We start from the raw sequence: 27156 nt of genomic DNA, 5'->3' as shown, positions 1-27156 counted from the left end.
ACTTTCAATGAATCCTTCATAGCATCCTGCACAAATTGACACACAAGTGAATCCGATGAATCAACTATAAAACAATCATTAGTGTGCAGTGTATGCTTAAGAACGTTAAAAACATTAAAAGTCATTTCTTCCTTTCTCACTCTCAATCTCAACTTTCCTTCTTGCACTTTAATCACGGACTTGCCAGCTGCAAGGAACGGTCTCCCTAAAATCAAAGGTATCTCCCTATCCTCTTCCATGTCAAGCACCACAAAGTCCATAGGAAATGTAAACTTTCCCACTTTCACCAACACATCTTCTTTGACTGCTCGTGGATGTTTGACGGATCCGTCAGCTAGTTGCAGGGACATCTGTGTCGGTTTAGGCTCGCCCAATCTAAGTTTTCCTAAATACAGATAAAGGCATAAGATTAATGCTCGCACCAAGATCACATAAAGCTTTAGGAAAAACAACATCACCAATCATGCAAGGGATAGAAAAACTCCCTGTATCCTTTAGCTTTGGTGGGATCTGGTTTTGTACCAATGCAGACCAATTCTCAGTCAATTTTACCGTCATGTGATCCTCCAACTTCCTCTTATTAGCTAAAATGTCTTTCAGGAATTTAGCATAGCTCGGCATTTGCATCAAAGCATCAGCAAAAGGAATATTGATGTGCAATTTTTTAAATATCTCAAGAAACTTATCGAATTGTGCATCAAGTTTTGATTTTTTCAATGCTGTAGGAAAAGGAGGGGGTATAACAATTTTGGATTGTGCAGTGGGTGCTGGTGTAGAGTTAGAACACTTACCTGTGTGCGTACCAACCGCTTCTTTTCCTTGATCCTCTTTTTCTTTTTCCTCTTGTTCAAGCACTTTTCCACTCCGCAATGCTATGGCTTTCACTTGCTCTTTCGGGTTAATCTCAGTGTTGCTTGGCAAGGTGCCTGGCTCTCTACTTGCTATCATCTTCGCTAGCTGCCCAATCTGATTCTCTAGCCCCTTTATCGATGCATCTGATTCTGTAGTCTAGTCTCGGTGGCTGAAATGAACTTAGACATCATCTGCTCCAAATTGGACTTTTCTTCTCGATGAGGGTCAGATCTGTACATCGGTTTTTTTCCATACGGTTGTCCTCCCTGTGGTCGATTCTGACTGTTTTGACCACCCCATGAGAAGTTGGGATGTTGCCTCCATCCAGGGTTATATGTGTTAGAATATGGATCATTCATCGGACGGTTGTGGACTCCAACTTGATTCACCGGTGCCTCATTTTGCACATAGAAGGGATTGTCATCTTGACAGTCCTTCACCAAGTGTTCACCTCCACACTTATCACAGAATATCTCTTGAAGACGCATAGCCATGCCACCCATATTCAAGCTGTCTAATTTCCTGTTCAAAACATCAAGTTGTGCAGTAATAGCAGAAAGGTCAGTTACCTAGTGGAATCCTGCACTTCTCCGTTGGTTGTTCCTTTCAGATTGAGGATGATAGCTGCTAGCAGCCATCTCCTCCAACAGCTCATATCCCTCTTTAGGAGTCTTCCTCAATAGGTTTCCACATGCAACAGCATCTATCATAGTACGATTAGGAGTAAGCAAGCCATAGTAAAAGGTTTGAACAACTAACCCAAGTGGCAGTTCGTGATGAGGGCATCTTCGTAATAGATCCTTGAATCGCTCCCATGCCTCATATAAAGATTCCTGCTCGAACTGAGCAAAAGTGGTTATGTCTGCCCGCAGCTTCATGGTCTTAGATGGAGGAAAGTATTTAATGAGAAACGCTTTCGCCATGTCCTCCCATGTGGTGATCGAACCTACAGGCAAACAATTCAACCATGTTTTAGCTTTATCACGTAGAGAGAAAGGAAATAAACGCAACCTAACAGCGTCATCAGAAACTCCATTAAATTTAAAAGTGTCGCAAATTTCAAGAAAATCTGCGATGTGCGTGTTTGGGTCATCTACTGCAGATCCTCCAAACTGGACTATGTTCTGAATCATCTGAATTATCGTTGGTTTGATTTCGAAGTGGTTTGCCCACACAATAGGTCTCACAATGCTGGGGCGTGCTCCATCCGAAGAAGGTTGGGCATACTCCAGCATCGGTATGCAGCGTGGCATCTCAACATGTCTAGCATCATGGTGTTCCTCCTCATGATCGTTCTCGTGCCTCTCCATCAGTTCTTTCAGTCTCTGCTGTTGTCTTCTCCTGCGGAAATTCAATTTCAGGGTCAAACTGCTCAAGCTCCACGTCAAGTGACTTTGGCATGCACTGGGCGAGATATCTGTAATAGAATATGGAGTGTTAATTAAATAAAATGAAACAATACTAAAGAAAATAACTAAAAATAAAATTGTGAATTAACAGTCCCCGGCAACGGCGCCAAAAACTTGGTCGAGCAAAACTTGCACTGTGAAATCCTTAATAAAAATATGGTTTTATATGCTCAAAAATTAATCACAAGTGTACGATGTCAAGTAATAGTATAATGTACGTGAGTACGAGTATCGTTCCACTGAAGACTGTATTTGAAAATTATTATTTTCAGTTATTAAATCTTTAACAACGAAAATTGATTGATTGTTTTAGTACTACTATGCTCAAATAAATATGCAAATAAAATGATTCAAGAATGGAATAATGAAATATAATATCTAAAATGGTTGATTAAAATTCAATGAGAAATGAATTTGTTGGGAATTTCGGTTCACCTACCCCTCGTTAATTAATTAATTCGTTCGATAATGATTATATACTTTCGACAGGATTTCCTATTCAATTGAACACACTCTCTCGAGCTATTCCAAACTAATTCTACTCAATGAAGTAATTAAATGTCTTTAATTATTTATCAAGAGCGAATTGCATAGTCGATCTATGAATTCCCCTAGTTTTCGACCCTTAGGACTATAACTATCGGTGTGTATCCAATTTTATATGTCTATATAAATTGTAGATCCACGGATTATACTACTCGTTCCTATCACAAGTTATTCTCTCGAACTCACTCGCAATATAAAATTGTTATTAAAGTTAGTTACGCTTTAACAACACGATAAAACAATAGCATAATCAAGAATACATGAAAAATCGATATGTAAATTAATTATATCAAAGTTTGGGTAGGATCCCCTTAAATCCCAACAAATATTAAAGTTTAGCTACTCAACTTCATATTAGAAATAAACAAAACTAAGTTTAAATGATAAAAACTGGATTAGAAATACTAGGCTTGACGTAAATGCGAGGAACGACGCCCGGAAATCTTCGAATCTTCGATCCAAGCGCGAAAATCCCTCCAAAGCTTCTCGCGGCTGATGAATGATGTCTCAATAATCCTAAAAACTGTCCAACTCCCCTTACCATATCATCCACCTTTAGAAAATAAGGAATGGAATCGTCCAAAATTTTTTCCAAAATTACGAGCGCCGGCGACATAAGTTTCCGCCCGGGCGGATGGTCTTCGCAGATTCTTCTTTTTTTCTTTCTTCTTTGGCGCGCCCGAGCAGACGTAAGTTTCCGCCCGGGCGGATAGCTTTCGCAAAAAATGATTTTTTCAAGCTCTCAAGCGCCCGGACGGACATTTATGTGCGCCCGAGCGGAAGTCCTTCGCAAAAATTCTTTTTTTCTTCAGTTTTGCACGAATCTCTTGCATTTTTACCAACTAAACACATGAGCAACACGAATATATAAATTACTCTAAAATAACACAAAATGAATGTAATTTAAATGATAAATGCAACACAACAAGACATAACATGATATGAAAAACAAGTAAAATCCACCTATATCACTTGACTCGGCTCCTTCAAACTTTTCTTTGTTCCATGTATTATTCCTAATGTTTATAGGTTATTTGTGTTTAATTTTGTTCTATTCGTTTTTCTTTCTGCAGAAAAGCTTTCCCTTCGCTTATTAAACAAATTGCAAGACTCCTCAATAATTAAAGTCCATGTCTTTGATAATAGAAAGTAATTCTTTGTAGTTGTAACAAGGGATATGTTATGCAACCTTTTTTGCTTTAGTGTTCAAATCATGTTCCATTTAATTAAAGATGATACATACAAAACTGCTATCCTGGCAGGAGCTGACTTATAAATTCGCTCATGTTCCTATCCGAACTTCCTCCTTCCGCTACCGCCTCCTTTGCTAGCGCCTTCAAACGAGCAGCATTCTTTCGTGTCTCTTCTCCTCGTTCTCCTTGCATGATGCCCAGAATACACCTACTTATTTCGACACTTTGACAAAATCCCTTGTCATCCGCCTTAGGTTGGATTCCGACTTGCCATATGTGCTCCACAAAATGTCCATCAGTTATCTGGTCCAAAAATTGAGGCATTGCCACTATAGGGACTCCTAAGCTTATTGCTTCTATGGTAGAATTCCAACCACAATGAGATATGAAACATCCAACAGAATCATGGCCTAGAACTGCCAACTGTGGGCTCCATTTCACTATCAATCCCTGATTCGAAGTTTCCTCAATGAAATTAGTTGGAAGTGTGTGTTCTTCGGATGGTCTCACAACCCACAAAAAGCTCTTGCCACTATTCACAAGGGCCTCGGCCAATTCCGCAGTTTGTTCCTTGCTTAAACTGGAGACGCTGCCAAATGATATGTAGACGACTGACCTGGTATCTTTGGAGTCGAGCCACTTCAGGCAAATATCAGTGTTTGGCTTGTGCACATTGAAAGCATAATCATCGTCGACTTCCACGCGGTTGTCTAGATAAAAAGAAGGCAAAGTCGGTCCTATGGGCCTCACAGGCCAGAGTTTCAACATCTGATTGACCACCTGCATTCAACAACGTTGTGAATCATATATTTATTACAAATAACTCCGTGCTATTCAAACAGAATGAATACTCGGTGCTAAGTGACCTCTTCTTCTAACATATGGAATGAGTTGAAGAGAACCCAATCTGCTTTCTCGATGTTGTCAAACTGTCTTAACAAAAATCGGATGATCGGAGGATAACGTCCTGCTTGAGGACCTAATGAAGGCATAGTTGGAACCCGAAGCTCGGGCAATCCAGGCATTGACTGAATAGGAACTGATGGAACAACCCCCAATAAATCACAGTGCATCAGGTAGAGACTAGCAAAGAAAGCACAAGAATGTGTGAGGAAGGCAGCACTCCTAATACCCATCTCGTTAACTACATTTGAGGCCCATGTTACATTTGCATCATACAACAGGCATGCCACAGGATTTTCAGAATCTTGAAATTTTCTCAAGAGACTTGTCAAGTTTCTCGAGCCAATGGCCTCAAATCTTCCCAGAAATCCTTTAAAACCACCAGGTCCTGCAGACCCTCCTTCACTGAAATCATCATATATTGATTCAGATGTGATATAAGTAGATGCAGCTTGCATGGCTTTGGTGTTAGAGAGAGTAGTGGTTACAGTGACTTTGATTCCTTTTGCGGCCAATCTTTTAGAAACTTGGAGCAATGGATTCATGTGGCCTTGCCCATGATAAGGAAGCACCACAATATGAGCTTTACAGGCAGCTACTTCTTTCTCCATTTTGTCGATACAATCTAGGCCCCTTCCCTGCATAACTTTTGAAACCTGAGAAACCTGTGATATTCTATGTATCGCTATTTATTCAAACATGCACCTTTCTGACCAGTTCGAGAGTAAGCACTAATCATACAATAGTTTCTCTTTTATGCAAACATCAGGAAAATAATAAGACTGAAAACAATAAATCAAAGCACAAAGACATTATACTATCTAAAAAAAACAAACGTTGATACCCAATTCCAAGTTTCTTTTCTTGTTACTAACTGAAGGCAGGCACTAAAGGACAACTAGTCCCTTCATTGATTTCATCCATGCAGTTCACCAAGCTTTTACGTTTTTGTCGATTTATACAAAAGCAAAACGATAATCATATCCAAGCCCGATGAATCAAAATTATCTTTTTGTATTATATATATTCATCTCCTTTATTTGGATTTTATTTAAAAAATTGCAATTTAAACTTTTTTGACAAAATTATTAAACTTATTAAATTTCTGAAAGACCATATCCGACACCTCATTTATTCAAATCCAACCGTGGGAATTCGAATGCATAAAATCCGTACTTTTAAAAAATAAAAATAAAAAAATCGACAACCCTGGTGGAGATTTCAGTTCTTAACACTAGCAAACGGTAATCTAAGCTTTGCCGTCTTACACATCATCCAGGTTACAAATTTATATTCCTAAATCAGCTAGATTGAATAAAACTTACGTAAATAAAAAGATGATAAGGCAGAGAGTCGATAAGTCGATCGGCGGTGGGCAAGCGTTTTGTTTGTCCTTGTACCTCTGCTGCAGACAAAGATTGTTTGCTGGTGGCGGTCCACCAAAGGGAAAATGAGGAAAATGGGATCGTCGGAGTGTTTATTAGAGAAAAAAGATCTAATAAGAGATTGAATGTAATTTATTTTTTTATTTTTTTTTAAAATTTGTTTAAAATTTAATTTTTTCATTAATTTATTTAAATTTTTATTTTAGTTTTATATATAATAAAATTCATAATTTAATTATATAAAAAACTTACACGATTCAACCCCACCCAACTTAACCCAATTCATATCTAACTTCATTCTTTCCCACTCTTCACAAAATATCTTCTTCTTCTCAACCCTCCTTACCATCCATTCTATTTTTTTTTATTTCTGACTAACAATAAGTCTAAGAGTATTCGGCTACAAGAAATCAAACGAGATAATCACGTATTGGTAAGAAATCAACTTTTTATTTTGAATTTTACTGGGTCGAACTCGACTCATTAAATCTATTAAGATGTTATAAATCTATTTTGTTCATTTCTTATTCTACCTGTTAACCAGCACACACAAATTGCGACCAAAATTTTTTGTCGCAACTAAATCAACCAACTCGACCCAGGATAATGGGTCAAAGTGTGATCGAGCTCTTCACACCTGGGTCGAGAGAGAAGACCCGAGCTCTCGACCCAACTATGAAAAGCTCGACCCACTCTTCACACCTCGACCCACCTGGGTTGAGAGAGCTCGACCCAAACAAAGAGGTCGACTCACCTCGACCAAGGGCTTGATTGGTTGAGTCAACTGTTATTTCACCCAAATCTCAGTGACTCGACCCAATTTCTTAAATGAAAACTATTTAGTTTTAAATTTTGAAAAGTAATAATATTTTTGTTTTTTTGCAGATTTATTTCCCCACTAAACTTGGAAAAAATCAATTCTTTGAATGTAAGTTAACTTTAGGATCAAAATACGTTGAGATTTGTAAGAAGATTGTATCATTTTTGAATGAGACATAAATAAAATATATGGTCCAACATACACAATTTGGTAATTTAATTATATATGCTAAGGATTATAACAATTTGAATTAATTGTTATGGTTTTTGATGAGTAGACAGACTTATGACAGTAGATATAATGAATTTTGAATGGTATATCGTAAACAACCTTTACAGTTTTCATTGTTAAAGTATTGTTTGCTAACGAGGCTAATTTGTTCAAAATTTTATCTTGTGATACCCGAGGAAGATAAATTTAGGTGGAAGCATTTTGGTGGCAGAGATAGTATAGGTTTAGGGGATTTCATAGTTAGAATGGATGAGTATGAGAATGACTTACAGGAAGATATAGATGTAAAAAAGTTGAAATTGGCCAGTCTTTTGTTCGTGACAGGGTGTATTGGGTAGGCAAAGAAAAAATAAAAAAGATGCAGTTGATTTAGAATGAATTAGATTAGTTAATAACTTTGATAGTTTTATTAACTATCCATGGGGTAGAATAGCTTTCGAGAAAATACTTATGGACTTAGAAAAGATCTCGAATGTAGTTTCGAAGCTATGAAAATTTGGTCGCACCAGTGGGTGCGGTAGCTTCCATATAAGTGGATTTATTCATCATTTACATGTAACTAAATATTGTTCATTTTATGAAATATCATTGTTATTTTATATCATACTAATAAATGTGTTTATTTTTTTGTGCTAAATTTTGGCGTATGAATATTTTTCAGCAATTGCTGAAGTGTTTGCTAGACATAGGGAAGATCCCAATATACCGATACCTCGAATATATATTGGTTGACTAGAAAAAGGAGCAAGAACCATTTCCCTTCCTTTGATGATGTGAACAAAGCATTTAAAAATGTATATACCAAGGTAAAAGCAAAAAATTCATTTTATTTACTTTTAAATTATCTAATACATTTTCGATTAACTGTTAACTAATTTTCATGTTTAATGTTAATGATTAATATATGATATTTTGGGGATGCTTATTCCCATCACGGAGGAGCTGTTGTCTGTGCATTATATGACTGACGATTTTGTTGATTGTAATAATGTGATAGTCAATCGTATTACTTAGTTGATTAGCCAGTGTATCAAAGTAGTGTGCAGTCAAGATCCATTGAGCGACCCAGAGGATGAAGTGGGTGTACAGACTGAGGATCAACAGTTTCCCCGGCCATTCACATACACATATTCTAGATCATCTCGAGATAAAGTCCGAAAATCTTCTCGGCCATCTAGTAGTCCTTCACACATGAATCAACCGTCTGCTCCATTGATTGACATGAGACATACATCTATGCATAGAGATCATACATCTCTTGCAAATATGTATGAAATTCATTTGACAAGTTTGGAGGATAAAATTGCGATGATGTAAAAGGACCAAGCCGAAAGATTTTCTCACATCATGGATGTATTGAAACATATGCAGACAGATATCTCGAGCTTGAAAGATATGTTTGGGAGATTGCTTTCAGTGAGTGCAAATATTGGTAAGTTTTATCGATATTTATATGATTTTTAACTATCTTGTTAGCTTAAAAATGACAAAATTGTATGTATATTACTCTCTCATATTATGGCGAGACATGAAAGAGAACACATAAAGAGACGCCATTTATGAGAACAGAGGTGGTGGATCCAAATACGTCATTTGTGAGCGATCTGTCTTTGACTATTGCTTTTGTAAAGACTTCGAGCTATAAGTTAAGATTGTTCACAGTTGACGAGGAACCTATGACAGATGAGGAACTGCAGTCCACTTTTTATAAATGATATGATGTATCTGTCTTTTGAGAAGAGAGCTAGAATGTTTGCCAATAGATCGTGGGCTCGAGTAAGCGCTGAGATTAGTTATTGCACGGAAAATACGAGGATATCTGGGTTGTACTCGTCTTACGATAGAAAGTGGTTTCTTGAATTGGGACACCTGCTTGTTGGTTGAATGAGATTATAAATTTTTTTATTTTATTTTTTGTTATTACATTGAGTTAGTAATTAACATATTTCACTTTATCACCTTCGGCATATTCAAGAATAATGTCGATGGTTGCTTGAGTTACAAAGGACATACTCATATTTAATGTCACAAGACGTGTCATTGATGGACGTCGATTTTCATCAGCTCATTTTCAGTGCTTTCAATGATGGCAGGCATAATAATATAGAATGTTTGATGCCCTACGTGAAAACAGAAATTGGTGAGTGGCCAGCTGTTTCATGGAATAAAGCCAATATAATTTTGATACCCTTTCATCTTCCAGGACATTGGGTTTTGTTAAAAGTTTTGCCTAACATTAAGAAGATCACAGTCATGGATTCAGACCTCAGTGTAGATAGGTCGGGCAAGACATTACTTAAATTTATTAACCCTTTGTATGCTTCCACATATCTTGGGTGTCACTGATACTTCCGAAAGATGGAGCATAGTTAGACCAGATGATTTTCCTACTCAAAAAATCAGTTGAAATTTTTTTATTTTAAAAATTATTATTTCATTATGGTTTGGTGTATATCGATGTACATTTTATGTTTTTTTTATTGCAGCAGTGAATGTGGAGTTAACTGTTTAGCGGCAGTAGCTCATACGATGTTCAGAGAAAATGTCTATCAATTGAACGACGAGAAGATTGAGGAATTTAGGCATTTTTGTTGTTGTATTTGGGATAAATTATGGTCATTAGATTAAAACAATTATATGATATTTTATATTGATTTCGAGTTGAATTTATGTGATTTAATAAATTTTGATTAGAGTTGTGTAGTTTCACTTAATCTATTTTAAACAATGAAAACAATTCATTGGGTCGAGCCACACAAAATCTCTCAGGCTCGACCCATAACCTCAAATTGGGTCGTGTGGGTCGAGCCAAAAACAAAAAAACAAAAGGCTCGACCCATCGACCCAATTTGAGTTTTTGGGTCGAGCCTAAGAGGTTTTGGGTCGAGACAGGCTCGACCCATTGACCCATGGAGGTGGATCGATCCACTCGTCCCCGGCATGAAGGCTCGATCGACGCTCAGTACACGAATAACATGGAGGCTCGACCCACTGAGATACACTAAACATTCAACTCATATGGCTCGAGATACATTAAACATTCAGTCAATATTGTAATGAAATTTGTTACGAATTTTTAGGTTCCATGGTTATGAAATTTGTTAAGAATTTTAGTCGAATATATATTCAACTCAAATTGTTAGAGTAAAAGATACATTCTTAACATTAGGTTTCCACTATTGTTATGAATTTTTTAACTAACATACTTAAATTATAATATATAATTCATATTAAAATGTTTACACAATTAATATACTTACATTCTAATTATATTTAAAGTAAATTATATATTACAATATGATCAAAACTCAAAATCTCTCTACCCACTCGACCCAAACCCTAAACCCTAAACAAAACCTTAAACCAAACCCCAAACTCCACCACTCAACCCACTCTCCACCCACTGAATCCAAAATCGACCCACTCGACGCATAGACCCAAAATCGACCCACTCACCACTCATTCGACCGAAACTTAAAAATTCACCACAAACACATTAATAAAATCGATTGTCTTTAAATTCAAACAAATTACATATCATTCAACCCTATCTTCTACCAAATTCTTCAATCGAAGGAAATATGTTTTGTTTTTTTCTTCCACGTCTTCTCTTGATCACAAGTGACGGTACTAACATATCATCAAGTGGCCACTCGTTCTGATTCAGAACAGGATAAATTGGCTCAAAATAGGCTAAAAACCATATCATAACAGAATAATATTCTGAGCACAATGAATAAAAATTAACATCACATAAGTAACTCAATGCAATTGCATGAGAACATGAAATCTTGTCAATGTCAAATTCTCTACAGGTACATCACTTCGATTCCAAATCCACAATGTCATTGTCTGTAGCACTTCGAACATTGAACTCAAGACGGCCCAGCTCATAAACTTGATATCCCCTACCATTATTAAACCTTTCATGCAGAATCGACTCAACAATTGGAGTGAAATTTGTTGTTGATGCGACAGATGCATTTTGATACCTTGAAAACCAAGATGTAGTCAATGTCTCCAAAGAATTTAGTAGTGCAATGATTGGAAATTGTCTTTCTTCACGCAATCTTGCATTTATAGATTCAACATCATTCGTTGTCATGATGTTATACCGAGATTTTGGGCTATATGCTTGAGTCCATCGATCCAATAAATCACTTTGGTCCAAAAACTTTGCAGCATTAGGATATTTTTTTTAAACTTCTCGTAAATTTTTGCTAAACGCACAAACATTTCGGTACAACCCTTCTTTTTGCCACGAATTTTTATATTTTGTGACAAGTTCCATACACAATGGCCATGATGTGCATTTTTGTAAACATCAGCAACTGCAGCAATGATACCCTGATGCCTGTCTGAGATAATCATCAACTCTTCCTCATCAACCACTACTTCCAAGAGCTTCGTAAAAAACCAATTCCATGAAGCAATGGATTCTACATCAACAACAGCGCAAGCCAAAGGATATTGATGAAAATCTCCATCTTATGTGAAGCCACAAGTAAAGAACCATCGTATTTTCCTTTCAACCATGTACCATCAACATATACGATTTTCTCATACATCTATATCCTCTTGCACATGCGCCATATGATAAAACAAATACTTGAGTATATTATGCTCATATACTATTATATCTATTATACTACGTAGATTCATTTTCTTGACCATTTTCAAATATGAAGACAGAAGAGCAAAACTTCTTTCAGGATCATCTCTGAAGATATCATGAGCAAGTTGTTTGCCTTTCAAGGCTTTGTAATAGGTAATGTCAACCCCCTTATTCCGCATCATTGTCATAATAGATTTTGGTTGAGGTGTTTTTTTTCGTCCCCGAAAGTTCTCTACCAACATATCACAAACGACATATGAGCTTGCTTGTCGATTCCTTTTATGCATTCCTGTCAAGTCACAATTGTGTATGTTGCAGTGTTTACGAATCACAAAATCTATTGAGTTCTCATGTTTTGAAGTCTAAATTCTCCAGCTGCAACCTTTAGTCACACAACGAACCGAATAGATATTTGGGAAAGATTTGAAACTTTCAAACTCAAAAGACAAGTATAAAGCAATTTTGGATAACATTTTATTCACTTCAGTCTTTCTTGAAAATCTTTGACCAATAAATATGTTGGAACCATAGGTAAATGAATATGTATCATTGTTGGCTTGAACATGAATATCAGTATCATGAGCTAACTGATGTGATGTATGTAAGTTTGTTGCATGACATCATTATCATCCATTGCACTGCATCTATGTCCTCCACATCATTTTCTCTCCTTCTCACATCATTCTCTTCCATATTTTCGGTTGAACATGAAGTATTTATATCTTCCAATACATCATTATTGGTTATGATCATTTGAGACAAAAGTTCTATCAAAATAGTTATCATACATATTTATTTCATTATCGGCAGAGTCATCGTCCAAATGAGTCACATTTAAATCCGCTGACATTATATTTTCACTTTTGATAATATTGAGTTCAAATTCGACATGAAGTACATGTCTTTTTTTTGCGCATCCAAAATATAAGTATGCTTTTAAATCATTATCATCCTCAATATAAATTGGACGAATATTGCAATGCTTCACATCAGGAAGATAACTTAATTTCAATTTTTCCGTGCCGACTAGATTCATAATTATGTATATCTCTTTTTCTATATATTCTATAGAACAAATATCAGAATCCAAAGGAATCGTTGTCCACTTACCACTCGACCATGAACGCCATTTAAATATATAATATCATGTTTAATTTCCTATTTCGTGTTGTACTCAAAGACAACAACGGTTGGTATAACCTACAAAACATAGATAAGACATATTATTAGATCCAATATTATATTAGAGATAAGATTATTTATTCAAAAGAATATGCTACGTGAAGAGTCACTGGAAAGAAATGAGTGCCTAGGCGCTACAAACTAGCGCCGCAATGCCTGAATTTGCGAAGCTCAAGCGCCTAGGCGCTACCTATACAGCGCCGCATCGCTACCTCAAAGAGATCACAACATGCAACACTCGACCCATGAATTGCGACACATACACATCACTAGACCCATGAATTGCAAGCTCAACCAACACATCACTCGACCCACACACACGACCCAAGTGTGAAGAGCTCGACCCACTCTTCACACCTGGGTCGACGTGTGAAAAGCTCGTCCTACATGTGGGTCGAGTGTGATGGGACGAGATTTGAGCCGAGATTTGGGTCGAGTCAACACATATGCTCGACCCACACACATGACCCACACGTGCTCGACCAACATACGACCCACACATCAGCACACACAACCATGCTCGACCCACACATATTTGCACACTCGACCCCACACCAGCACACTCCATCCATCTCCTCGATCCACACACTTAGTACACTCAACCCATACTACCTTGCTCGACTATAAATATTCTAACTCTATCCACAAAAAATTCTAAAAAAAAACAACCATATTCACGCTAACTCTACCCACAAAAATTCTAACAAAAAACAACAAGAACTAAACTGAAACAAATCTAGTTACTACAACATAATATTACGAGAATATACTTACTTCTCTTACAAATCTTCAAATTTTCAATTGATTTTTGATTATTTTGCTGTAAAGAACACAAGAATAATTAAAATGAAACCCTGAAATCCGAGACGAGATCAATTAAAAATATTTTTTAAAATAGTGAAATCTAACTAACTATTCAATGAGCTAATTAATAATCTCACCTAATTAATAGGGAGTCAACTTCATTTCCTCGATTTTAAAAAGTCAAAATCTTTTTTATTTAATAAAATTTTAAATGGATGAGATATTTTTCATTCACATGTCCACCAAATATTAAGTAAATGAATAAATATGGATTTTGTTGACATTGTGATTATGATATAATAATTGATTTAATCTTAAAAAAATTCATATGTGTTAAAAGTAAAAATATACGGTAAAAAGTAAAAATTTCAAACTCACAAAATATATTAAACTACACACTTTATAAAATTTTATTCACTCAATTGTATTTTTCTTCATAAATATAGAAACCTATTTATAGAATTTCTTTGGAAATAATCCAAAAATAAATACATCATTACATACATCATCACACATTAATTTTTAATATTTACAACTCTTGTTTTCAACAGTATGATGCAAAAGATCTGACTAAGGATCATTATAATCCAATGTGACAATCTTGAAATATATTCCATCAAGCCGTTAATTATCTAAAATATCACAAAAATCTTGTGAGACGATCTTATTAACAAATCTTCTAATTGGACATTCATAAAAAAATATTATTTTTCATATAAAAATGTTATTTGTTATTGTAAATATGGTTATACTTGAAATATCTAACGAATAAGAATTCATGAAACCATATAACAAAAGATCTATTTCTAAAACAAGGAGAGATATCGACTTGCTCGTTTTCTGTGTGCATGTCCTTCAATATATGCGATCTATGATTTATAGGCTTCTCGTAGAATTACAATATATTTTAAACACGTTTGTTTGTTATTATGCCATGATGACTCAGGGTTTTAAAAAATATGTTGATTTTTTTTAGTGTGGTTCTGAATAATATAATACTCAACGAAATGGAGTGCTGAATGAATAAAAACGCATCTCCTGGAGGTTGCCGAAGCTCCAAGTTTTATAACTAAGTTCCAAAACACATTTGGAGAGACTGTTCTAACAGCATTTATTTGATAAATAGTATGCTGCCCACAAGAATTTAGACCTTTGAAACTCCAATACACAATATATAATATTGCTTGCGAGGAAGGGAAAGAGCATGATCAGTCTCACCAAACGCTAATACAATGTTCTCGCATTTGTCTCTAATCAGAGGTTGAAAAGAGAAATATACGACACTCATGGATGCTAGTTTAAAGCATCTCCAGAAGAGTTCTTATCCGAATTCCATGCGGTAGCTAAACACAACACCAACACAACCATACTAAATTGGACTCAGATAGTTGACCAACATCAAAACTAAAACATCTCGAGCGCCAACGGATTAATTCATCACAAAGCTGTAATAAGCAATCTCCAGTGACTCAGCTCTCCCAAAACAGTAGGCATTCACAAAGGCGGACAACCTGGAACTGACAAATTCGACAGAGGTCCTATAGATTAGAGTGTGGCTACCAACAGAGGCGGTGCCATAGCACCCAACATGCATATGTATATAACTACATAAACGTCAAAATAGAGCGAAAATATAATTTCTCATAAGAAAGTGATGAACTTTCGTAGGGGAAAGATCGAGGTTTGATTTGTGCTTCCATGTAGATATAAATACATCGCTAAAATTAGGAAACTCTAATTTACAATTCTCTAACTAAAAGTATATCAAAATAGACTATTCAAGTCTTTGTAAAATAATGTTTTTTCATTGCCTGTTGAGAACTCGTGGATTTTAATAGAGCATTCTTTTATTGAAAAGTGAAAATCAAAAATTCAAACAACATATAGAATCTTCATTCAAGAAAAAATAAATATGGCTATTCTTATTGCAACATGCTTAAATACAAACACAAATGGTCGACTTCATGCAAGCTTCCTGCTCATGAGTATCTTTCATACCTCGGAGGCTCAGAAATAAAGATCTGTTAGACAGTAAACAAATGCTAAGTTTAAGGAATTACAAGTAAATGAAGTAATTCAAACCACCAAGCACGTCAATATGTTATTCGACTTTCAGCAGTTCAGCTCATTCTAAATCCTTCCCAGTCAACTATCACTAGTATTTAAAGTAGAATTGATCAAAGTCTAAGCTACGCTGGAAGTTGACTTCCATTTGGATACTGTAAAAAGTATTTTACCTATTCCTTGTGTTGCGACATGTATCGACACATTTAAACCTAAGAGATTCCCGTAAGAAGAAAAAAGCTTCAGAATTAAAACTGCCGCTAATTTCATCGCACCAGGAAAGTAGGCAATCCAATCATTTGAGATCCATGATAGCACTGGTTAATAACAGCCAACAGGGGAGGCATTAAGCTTAAAACAAACCCATGTCCCACAAAAGGGGCCGACCAAAAGGAGCAAGGACGACCAACAGATAACAAAGAAACTGCTAGTATTGCTAATGATAACAAAAATAGAGATGTGTATAGAGCAAAATCATCCGAGGAAGCAAATTAACCATCATGAAAACAACCAAAATCACTAGCTAGTGTCTCAAATCACTAGATTTTAAATGTTCATTGTTGTAACAGCAGATTCATCGGCTATTACCCATTTAACACCTCTCCCAACCTCCAAACGCACACAAAAGAAGCATAACAAAACAAGGAGCCGTTCTAGACTACCAAATTACTTAAGTTCCAAATGAATATAACACGCAAAACAACAGCATCACTGACCCTTCTCTTCCCTCTCCCGATTCCACTGTTCAATCCTAGCTCGCCGCTCCTCGCTACCTTCTCTCACGGGACTTCGGCTCCTCCTCGAACTCCCTCCATGCCGCTTTCTCTCTCCCTCATATCTATCTCCATGCCTGTCACCGCCACCACCACCACCCCTCCTCCCACGGTGGTCCCGCCTGTCGTGATCCCCCCTTTCGCGTTCCTTATCCCGCCTGTGGTAATACTCGGGTGGGCTGACACTCCTGCCCCTCATAGACCTCCGACTGTACCTTCCAAAGAGCTTCCTCCTGAGCTCCCTGCCGATCATCTTGACATGCATGAAATTGCAATACCCACCCCGGTTACAATTATTCTCCTCATACTGCCTGCAGGTAGCCTCTCGAAAATCTGTAACTGGAGAGAAATCTCCAATGATTGGGCGGCCGGAATAGTACCTACCCTGCAAGGCCTGCAAGGCAGCGGCGGCCTGATCCTCTTCCTTGAACTGGACATAGACATTGCCGATCATGTGATCAGCGAGATTGTCGCATATATTGAGGGTCTCGATTTCACCAAATTTACTGAGTTCCTCGAAGAGGTCCTCGTAAAAATCCTCGAAATGCTCCTGTATCTTAGCTGGGTCGATTGGCTGTCCCTGTGCGTCTACGCCAGGGGTAATCATATCCGGACGTTGGTACATGTTGGAGAGGACCAACGTGGGGGATATATTGGGTCGGTTATGGAGGCGGGAGCAGCGGTCCCCGTGACGACAGGCGCCGATCTTGAAGTAGAAGGGGCAATTCACGCGGTCTTTCTCCGTCCCGAATATTGAGGCCAAGTGCTCTGCCATTCCTCTGTGATTAGATTGAACTAAAAGCTATTGCGTAGAATTGCTTGGACGCCAACGCCGACCCCGAAGGCGGGCGGGTTAGGAAGAGAACCCTAATCTAGTTATTGTGCGACTGAGATCACGAGTTGACTACATTTGTTAAAACATTAATTAAAATTTGAAGATGTTGAATTGTTTAAAAGGCATGATAAAAAAAAAACACATACACACAAATTTTTTATCATCGAATTTCTGGGATGTTATATATTTTTCACATAATTAATTTCTTTAGTAAAATAAAATAAGTTTTTTGAGGAAAAAAAACAAATTATGCATTAGATCAGTCAAAACAGTTATATCCATCAACCACAATTGATAAAAATTATCACTTTATAACATATGTGAGGGGTTAGACGGAGCAAATTGCGCAAGGCCATGTACCACCCTGTTGGTATATCTACTTGCATGACATATTTTAATTACTCTTCCAAATATCACAAGTTCAAACAACTCCCTTGTTAAAGCGAATAACAAATTGCATCTTAAACCTCTAACAAACCGTATAACCAAAATACATAGGATGTATCAATTGAGAAGTGAAAAAAATCTTCAAAACTCCACACACTAATCAACACGGTGATTAGGTGTTGTCTTCGGATGTTGACAGCACTTCACAGCAACAAGTTATCAATCACGAGATGGCTTCAATCAGAAAACCTTTTCTTCGTACAAATGCATCTCTGTCTCTCCGAAAGTTTTTGCTCTGTATAGTCACTCTCTCACACTTTCGTTTCTTCTCCTTTGAGTCCTATTTAACATAGAAAAATCAATTTCATTAGGAAACAAACTCTTTTTAAAACAAGGATAATATCTTAAAGATATTGTGATATCATATCTTAAAGATATTATGATATCATATCTTAAAGATATTACGAGTCATATCAAAATATAGTCTTATATCACATATTGAATTTATAAGAGATCATATCATCAATTTCGAGATTATCCTCATGTCTAGAAAGGCAAAATATTAAAGATAAAAAAGAAAATATATCAAGGAATAAAATTCCTTTCAATCTCCCCCTTTTTGCCTTTCTGGACAAAACAACCCAAAAATGGTTGTACATCTCAGCTCCCCCTGAGTTAGCAAATCAGTGACTCAGCCAACTTTAGTTGACTCCCCCTGAATTCTACCGTTAAGCCTTCCCCTGATTAGATGTTGCAACATTCAGATCATAACACCGAAATAGTTCATTAATCAGGAGGGACAAAGATCAGAGAGAATAAAAGAAAAACTAAAATACTAAAACCATCAAGAGAGAAAAAAAAACTCAAAATCTCATTATCCTTCATTACTGCCATCATCATCAGCCATTTTTGCTCCACTGGTTCCAGCTATATCTGTATCTACTCCCCCTTTTTGTCTAGAATGGGCACTTTCACCCAGCAGAAGCTCATAGTCAGCCACTTGATTTTCATAATGTTCAATGGTTTTCTTGGCATTTTCAATCTGTTGTCGATCATAGGCAATCTGAGCTTGAATGTAGGAGATAGACAGTGTGACATAACCAGTAGGAGGAACATCTGTAGGTGGCTGTTCAGCTGTCTCAGGCACATGTTCAGATGTTGTATCATCAGTGTTGCCAACATCCGGAGCAACACTGGAAGTCACCCACGGCAGATCAATCTGTCTGTTGCCTTTAAAATACACAGGAGAAATCTTCAGGGAGTCTCTAACAAGGCAGAGATCTTCATCAATGTCCCTAATGAACCCTTGAGACTCCAAGATCCCATAGATCAGTGAGGGATATGGTAGCTTAGTCTTCTTGAAGTCCCCTTCAGCATATTGTAATGCTGTCCTGAACACCAACCTCCCAAAATTAAAGGCCCTTCCAGTGCCAATATTAAACAAAACCAGGGCTTGAGATCTGGTCACAGTGGTGGAATTTGTTGACGGGGTCCAATTCCAAATGGAGGTCTTATGTAGGACAGAGTAGAAGGACGTGAGATTAGCAGCGCTCAGCTTCTTGGGATAGTCGGGGAATACTTGGATCACACCTCCAGTGAGCACAGAGGTGACAGCATGTATGTCAAGATCCTCGTCAGCTTCCTTAAGATCCGGAGTGTTGTAGAATTCATTGATCACCGACGGGAAGAACTTGTAGATATGATCCCGAACAAACACTCTCCCATACTTCACTGATTCCTCATGTCCAACACTGCGCAGAAGATTACAGTAGAATTCTAACACTACACGGCGACAGTAGGGCATAACAGTGGTGACTGTGGATAGCAACTTTCTGTTTTTGAGAAACTCAACCAGGTTGTATTTCCCATAGGCAGTGACATCAATATTTTTCTCCTCAACCAACTTTCTCTGAACAAACAGCGGCCATAATGCCAAGGCATCCTCAGAATAAAATTTGGGAGAAAAAGACTTACTCACATCATAGTCAGCAGAGTCAATGTTGTGCTCGGTGTTGTCAACATCCACCTCAACACCGGCAGCAACATCAGTAGCATCATCTTCAGAAGACTCGCTAGATTCAGAGTCAATGTCCTCAGATGCATCATCACCTTGTTCCTCAGATTCAAAGTCAGATACAGACGATGAGGATGAGTCATCAGAGGCACCAGGCCGGTTTTGCTCGAATTCTTCCTTCATCATTTCTGAGTCAGGTTCATTCTCCTTAGCCATTTGTTTTCGGGCAGCCTTATCTTCTTTGAGATGAGCAAGAAACTCTGCCAAAGATTGTTCATCATCTTCAGGTTCACCAGGAGATTGTTCTTCTGCAGCTTCATGAGAATCCGTGAATGGGTTTGGCTTTTGACTACCAGAAGTAGAACCAGATTCCTTAGCAGCAACAGTTGGTTTGGGGCGAGCCACCAACTCAAAATCATCATCATTGGAGTCGTCTCCAGATGAGAAATCAGGGTCCAGAATAAATGGGACGGTGGATGCCCTTGGTTTCTTGGTAGGGACAAAGTCAGGATCGAACCATGCTTGTCTCTTTGACTTACGGCGCATAGGAGCAGGGGGAAAGGCTCTATTCACGGCCTCAAAATTTGGGGGATTCTCGACAGTGATTTCGTTCCCAGGTTCACCAGGAGCGATCATTTCCAGCGGGATTGGTTCTTCTGGTACACCCACAATTTCCATGCCCACAACATCGGTTGCGGCTATGGGTGTTGTGTCAGGTGATTTGTCGCCCATGCTCGCAGCCATTTCACTCCTAATGTCTTGAGGATCAAAGCCAGCCATCTGCGAAATAGAGAATAGCAAAGTAGGGAAGTTCGAAGAAGACAGAAATTTACGAAGAACACAGATACTTTTGCGCGAAAAAGAAAACAAATAGTTAGTGTAGGAGAGATTTTAGAATATGAGGGAAAATAGTAAGCCGTAAAGTTGTTCCTTATTTATCCCTAAATATTTAAGCACACCTCTCCAACGATAACATTCTGTTGAGCCGCAACTTCAGCACCTTTTCAACTCAATTTTTACTCTCACCCAACGGTAACTTTCTGAAACAGTGCCATCATTATTTCAAGAAATCAGGCAGGATAAAACACCACGTCGAATTAACCCCACAAACAGTTAGAAATCAAGAAATTTCAAAATTAAGTCGGTTAGGGTTTTCTTCGTATTTCATGAATTAAAAACTGATAGCCCACTGGTCATGATGAATTCACATAATAGCAGTATGAATGACTTAAATTTATGCCTAAAGTATGATCAAAAATGAAATGCACACGCATGTGATCAAACTGTGATCAGTCTGTACTTAGGTGTTGGCAACACCTCTTGGCAACACTCACTAGTTGGACTCAAACTTTCTTGAACATTTTTAATTCAGACATGGTAGCTCCCACTCTAGAAGAACGGTCTTCATAGGACTCCTCTAGGTAGCTTTTTCCATCTGTATTTTGACTTAGAAGTGGTAGCTCCCACACTAGAAGAACGGTCTTCATTGGACTCCTCTAGGTAGCTTTTTCCATTTTCTTCTAAACATTTTTTTTTTGTTATATTTTATTCTCTTTTCTATTTTTCACCATATTGCTCAAGAATTTTCTAAGTCATTATCTACATTGGACAAGATCATGTGGTACACGATCATCCTCAACAGCTTTATGACTTAGATTGAGCACACACCATTCTTTGGAGAATATTGATGGAAAGTTTGATTCACAACTGAGAGCACGCCATTCAGTATCCTACACTTATACAGGCTTCACACAAAGCAGGATGTATGCAATATGTCTAGCATCCTAAAAATAAAATGCACATGCATGCTGGGTGTTGTCCACAGGTGTTGTAACACCGAGGACAACATCCGTGAGTGATCATTGTGTACACAAGCTGAGAGACTTCCTAAGATTGGAAAATCTCTCAAAATCCAATGGTTTTGTAAAGATATCAGCCAGTTGGTTCTCAGTTCCAACAAATTCCATTCGAATTGTACCCTTATCAACCAAATCTCGAATAAAATGATGTCTAATGTCTATGTGTTTCGTTCGAGAGTGTTGTACTGGATTTTTTGAAATATCAATTGCACTTGAATTGTCACAGTATACAATTAAGGTGTCACTGTTGAAACCATAGTCTTTAATCATTTGATTCATCCACAAAAGTTGTGAACAACAGCTAGCAGCTGCTACATATTCAGATTCAGCAGTGGACAGAGATACACAATTTTGTTTTTTACTATACCATGACACCAAATTGTTACCAAGATAAAAACACCCACCCGTGGTACTTTTCCTATCATCTAAGTTTCCAGCCCAGTCAGCATCACTAAAGCCCACTAAATTGATGTTTGTTTCTTTGGTGTACCATAAACCTAAGTCAACTGTTCCAGATATATATCGCAAAATTCTTTTGACAGCCTTTAGATGAGTGACTTTAGGATCAGCATGGTACCTAGCACACAAACAAACATTAAACATGATGTCGGGACGACTTGCACTTAAGTAAAGAAGACCTGCCTATGATGCTGCGATACTGGGTGTTGTCAACACCTGCAGCAACATCGTCTTTGGACAATTTTTCAGTCGACCCCATTGGTGTTTTCATGTGTTTAGTGTTCTCGGTAGAAAATTTCTTCACCAAATTCTTGGCATACTTGGATTGACATAGAAAGATACCATCATGCATTTGTTTAATTTGCAATCCGAGAAAGAAACTTAATCTCCTACCATGCTCATTTCAAATGTGGTAGACATGCATTTAACAAATTCATCAACATGCTTCTGAGAAGAAGCACCAAAAATGATGTCATCCACATAAATTTGACACACAAGAATATCATGCTTTGATTTTTGAATAAAAAGGGTTTTATCAACCTCACCTCGTTTGAAGCCTAAGTCAAGCAGATATTCAGTAAGCCTTCCATACCATGCTCTTGGAGCTTGTTTAAGTCCATAGAGTGCTTTCTTCAACTTGTAGACATGGTTCGGGTGATGTGGATCTTCAAATCCTTTAGGTTGGCTTACATAAGCTTCTTCTTTCAAGATGCCATTCAAAAAGACACTTTTCACATCCATTTGATATAATTTTATGTCCATATAACATGCAATAGCAAGTAAAAGTCTAACCGATTCAATCCGGGCAACAGGGGCAAACGTTTCATCAAAATCAATCTTTATCACATTTTTTATTCCAAGGCTGAGATACAAACATATTTCGAGTCTTCCTGAATTCTTTAAGAAATGTTGCATCCCAATGTAATGAAATCCTATGATTTCTTGGCTTGAAATTGTGTTTCATACTGCACAATTTTTTCTAGATAGCCCATAAATTCGCGAAAAACAACTCAAACTCAGATTTAGATAACTTATCGTTCATAACCAAACCACATAACATAAAATCCATTTGAATGCAATGCTTCAGTAGAGACCAGAAATGAGTACCTTTCCATGCTTCACGTGCATTGGGTTAGAAAATGAAACAATGTTCAATTGAGGCTTCTAAGTATCCGCAGAAAGAACAGTCAGAATTAGGGATGGTATGGGGTTTAAACAGGTTCAACTCAGACAAGAAAAACTCATTGCACGCTCGCCAGTAGAAGATCCGTACTTTCTATGGGATACTAAATTCCATATCATATTCCACCATTTGTCCATATGATTCGCTGAGTGTGTATCAGGGTTTGCCAAGCATCCGATTGAAGAAGATAACCGGACTTGACATAATACTTTCCATTTAAATCTCACTTCCAAATCCGAATATCCTCAGATAATTGGGAGATTAGATCTTTTACCTGCCTCATCTAACCCACGACGAGAGCTCCGTTCACTGGCCAACTGCGGGATCCAGCTATCTGAGAGAGCCTTTAATATGATTCTCATTACCCACACGCCACATGATGCAACTTTTAATAAGGTCTATGCTCCACAATATAGATCGCCAAATGTAAGAAAGATTGGATCTCAGCTTTGCTTCGAGAATATCAACATGCTTAAAGTGTCTCGATATAAGAACTTGTGACATGAGCGTTGAGGGATCACTAATTATTCTCCAAATCTGTTTAACAAGAAGTGCCCGATTAAATTCGTAGAGACTATGAAATCCCAATCCACCAAATTGCTTTGGTTTGCATAATCTTCTCAACCGAGCCCAAATCATTCCCCCATTAGTTGATTTTGATTCCATCGAAAATTAGCACACAATTGCTCCATATCGTTGCACAATGATATTGGAAATTTAAAACATGACGTAGCATACGCTGGAATAGCTTGAAGCACTGATTTTATAAGTGTTTCTTTGCCACATGCTGAAAAAAAACTTACCAGCCCATCCATTAATTTTTTTGATTAACATTTTCCTTAACACAACAAATTGAATACGTTTACTCCTTAAAGAGAAGGTCGGTAAGCAAATATAGAGATCATGTCCTCTCACCACAACAATTGAAAAAATATTTCGAATTGCATTAACAGTACCTGCAGAAGCACTTGGGCTAAAGATAATGGAAGATTTGTCATAATTCACATTTTGGCATGAAGCTCTTTCATATATATGCAAGCACCTCTTAATATTGAGACAATCTGAAGCCAATGCTCGAAAAAATATAAGGTTGTCATCAGCAAAAAAATAGATGTGATTGATGGGCAACTATGTGCTATATTAACTCCCTGGAAACGTTTACCATTCTCTGCTTTAGTCAGAATAACCGAGAGTCATTGTGCGCAGATGGAAAACAAATACGGAGAAAGAAGATCTCCCTGACGCAAACTACGCCGAGGAATAATTGTACCATAGATAGTATGGTTAACACGAATCGAGTAAGAGACCGACAATATACATCTGAAAATAAGATCCACAAAATCTCTATCGAATCCAAATTTGAGCATTATTTCCTTTAAAAATTTCCACTCGACACGATCATATACTTTACTCATATCGAGCTTGAGAGCCCCATATCCCGACTTATTATGCTTGTTATTGTGGATCCAATGCATACATTCAACTTGATGATAACATTATCTGTAATGAGTCGCCTCGGCACAAACGCCCTCTGATGATGGTCGATGGCTTTAAAAAAAGTTGGCTTCGATCAATTCGTGATTGCTCGAGCGACAACTTTATAGCAAGTATTACACAAAATGATAGGATGAAAATCTTTCGGAACCTTTGGGTCATACACTTTAGGAATGAGTGTGATAAGGGTCTCGTTCCAACTTTTAGATCACATTTTTAAGAATAGCTGCCACCACTTCCTTTCCAACTGTGGTCTGGTTTTTCTGAAAGAAGGGAGCTGTAAAACCATCTACCCGAGGCTTTTGTTGGATGCATCTCAAATAAAGCCTTATGAATTTCAGATTCTGTAAATGGAGCAGTGAGGAGGGCATTTGTAGACTCATCCACTTTCGGGCATATACTATCCAGAGCCAAATCAATCTCCACATCAGATGGATTAGAAGACAAAAATAGATTCGCGGAATAATTCATGTTAATATATGCTATTTCAAAATCTTGTTATCATTAAGTAAGCCCTTAATGTGATTGAAACGCTTCCTTTCTGTAGCAAAAGAATGGAAGAATTTAGCATTGCCATCACCTTGTGCCAACTAATTAGTTCGAGCTCTCTGCTTCCAATGTGCTTCTTCTTGCAACATTAGCTTCTCAATATTGTGTTCCAGCTCAGATATACGGGCATAATTCAGATTTTCTATGGTCGGTTTAATTAGCCCATTGAGCTCTTTACGAAGTGATTCAATTTTTTGAGGTATTTCTGAGAATCGAGAACCAGCCCAGCCACACATCAAACCACTGAAATGATATAATTTGCTAGGAAAGTCGACAATATTACCAATATCCTTCCATTTATCCATGACCTGATTGAAGACTTCCTCCATCATCCATTTATGTTCAAACAAAAATCGTTTAGGTCTTTCTAAAGTTAACATCACATTCCATCTTCACAAATGAGTCTATGATCTGAACTGAATAAATCAAGGTGACACACTTCTGCTGACAGGTACATCAAATGCCAATCAGAATTACCAAAGAATCTATCCAAACACTCAAATATAGTCTCATCATTCAGCCTACAACTGCACCAAGTGAATTGATCACTTTTACATTCATATCATTCAGCATACAGTCATTAATCACCTCACTAAACTCCCGCATTTGAGATAGAGATCGCAGAGAACCACCTAATTTCTTGCTTTCATAGAGAATTTCATGTAAGTCTCTGCCCACTAGTCATTGTAGCATTTGCAATTCCATAATATTATACAGCATGTGAAGAAGTTTCCAAGAAAAACGAGCTGTAAGACTAGGATTTCTACAAAATCCAGTAAACCGTCACATTTTTTTTTATCAATAGTCATGGTACAATCAATATGACCAATCGAGTAGGAGCAAATCTTTATGTCATAATGTTCCTTCGAAAGTAATACCAATTCAAATTTTCTGCTCATACAATTAACTGAAAAATACCTATAATATTTAAAAAACTTCATCCAAAACACATATGGGATTGAAGTAGTTTGGTTTCGCTAATAAACAATAAAGATGGGTCACTTTTGACAATCAAACGCCTCAACTCTCTGAGTGCTCGTGGGTTCCCACGCAAAGCAATTCATAACGTTCGGTGGGGATGTGTAACAGCCACCGCCGAATCAGAAACAATATTGATGTTAGACAAATGGGTGACTTTGGGTTTCTTACTTTAATCACCTGATTTCTCCAGCAACTCTCATGTCCTATTTCCATCTCCCACACTAACAACCCCTATTTCACTTTCCAAATGATTTAACAGATTCCCATAAGCTAGTCTTTTCCATTGCTTGTTGTCTTTTTTCTCTTCTCTTATTTTCACTACCACATTAGACTTATCTATACTCTTCATTCGTAAAGGTATGTTATCTTCCGAAATGTCGTTTATTACATCCATATCAGCCGAGACACCAGAGGTGAGTAAATAACCAATCACAGAAGACTCATTAGTCCTTTGATGTTCAGCATTCGCAGAAGAAGCATCCATGATCACAGACAACAACATAATATTCTCCACCTCATTACGATGTTGATTCGAATCTTCAGATATCAGTTGTTTATCCTCAGCCCAAGGTGTATGTATATCATGGTCTAAGACAGTGGGTGACTCAGTAGCTTCAC

At 37.4% G+C, this 27156-nt stretch overlaps 2 protein-coding genes and 1 non-coding gene across 6 annotated transcripts; 1 reads left to right on the top strand and 2 right to left on the bottom strand.

Moving 5' to 3' along the window:
* The first annotated feature begins 1620 nt into the window (after nt 1-1620).
* Nucleotides 1621-1726, top strand: LOC142525682 (small nucleolar RNA R71). Its single transcript, XR_012815133.1, has one exon. It is a non-coding gene; the product is annotated as a small nucleolar RNA R71 (small nucleolar RNA).
* Nucleotides 1727-3925: 2199 nt separating this feature from the next.
* LOC142525191 (UDP-glucosyl transferase 74CD1-like) lies at nt 3926-6371 on the bottom strand. Of its 3 annotated transcripts, none has more exons than XM_075629376.1 (3): nt 6225-6371; nt 4867-5536; nt 3926-4780 (listed from the first exon to the last, which is right to left on the bottom strand). In XM_075629376.1, exons 2-3 carry the CDS (start codon nt 5512-5514, stop codon nt 4058-4060), a joined length of 1371 nt encoding a protein of 456 aa, XP_075485491.1. In that variant the 5' UTR covers nt 5515-5536; nt 6225-6371; the 3' UTR covers nt 3926-4057. The 3 variants fall into 3 exon arrangements, with proteins under 3 accessions (XP_075485491.1, XP_075485489.1, XP_075485490.1); XM_075629374.1 differs by having other exon boundaries at nt 4867-5549; nt 6229-6371; XM_075629375.1 differs by having other exon boundaries at nt 4867-5541; nt 6229-6371.
* Nucleotides 6372-15765: 9394 nt separating this feature from the next.
* LOC142524842 (splicing factor U2af small subunit B-like) lies at nt 15766-17704 on the bottom strand. Of its 2 annotated transcripts, XM_075628966.1 has the most exons (3): nt 16721-17704; nt 16178-16321; nt 15766-15961 (listed from the first exon to the last, which is right to left on the bottom strand). In XM_075628966.1, exons 1-3 carry the CDS (start codon nt 17550-17552, stop codon nt 15948-15950), a joined length of 990 nt encoding a protein of 329 aa, XP_075485081.1. In that variant the 5' UTR covers nt 17553-17704; the 3' UTR covers nt 15766-15947. The 2 variants fall into 2 exon arrangements, with proteins under 2 accessions (XP_075485081.1, XP_075485082.1); XM_075628967.1 differs by lacking the exon at nt 16178-16321 and having other exon boundaries at nt 16721-17703.
* Nucleotides 17705-27156: the final 9452 nt, after the last annotated feature.

The sequence above is a fragment of the Primulina tabacum genome, chromosome 14, assembly GCF_025594145.1.
Source record: "Primulina tabacum isolate GXHZ01 chromosome 14, ASM2559414v2, whole genome shotgun sequence".
Taxonomy (NCBI): Eukaryota; Viridiplantae; Streptophyta; class Magnoliopsida; order Lamiales; family Gesneriaceae; genus Primulina; species Primulina tabacum.
This window is presented reverse-complemented; position numbering and strand designations above follow the sequence as displayed.

Coding starts and splice junctions, on each gene's coding strand:
- LOC142525191 (XM_075629374.1), bottom strand. CDS start 5,547: ATGCAGGGAAGGGGCCTAGATTGTATCGACAAAATGGAGAAAGAAGTA. Junction 4,781..4,866: donor TCCATATGTTAGAAGAAGAG/GTCACTTAGCAC, acceptor TGTTGAATGCAG/GTGGTCAATCAGATGTTGAA.
- LOC142524842 (XM_075628966.1), bottom strand. CDS start 17,552: ATGGCAGAGCACTTGGCCTCAATATTCGGGACGGAGAAAGACCGCGTG. Junction 16,322..16,720: donor TCGGGAGAGGGAAGAGAAGG/GTCAGTGATGCT, acceptor GTTATTAACCAG/TGCTATCATGGATCTCAAAT.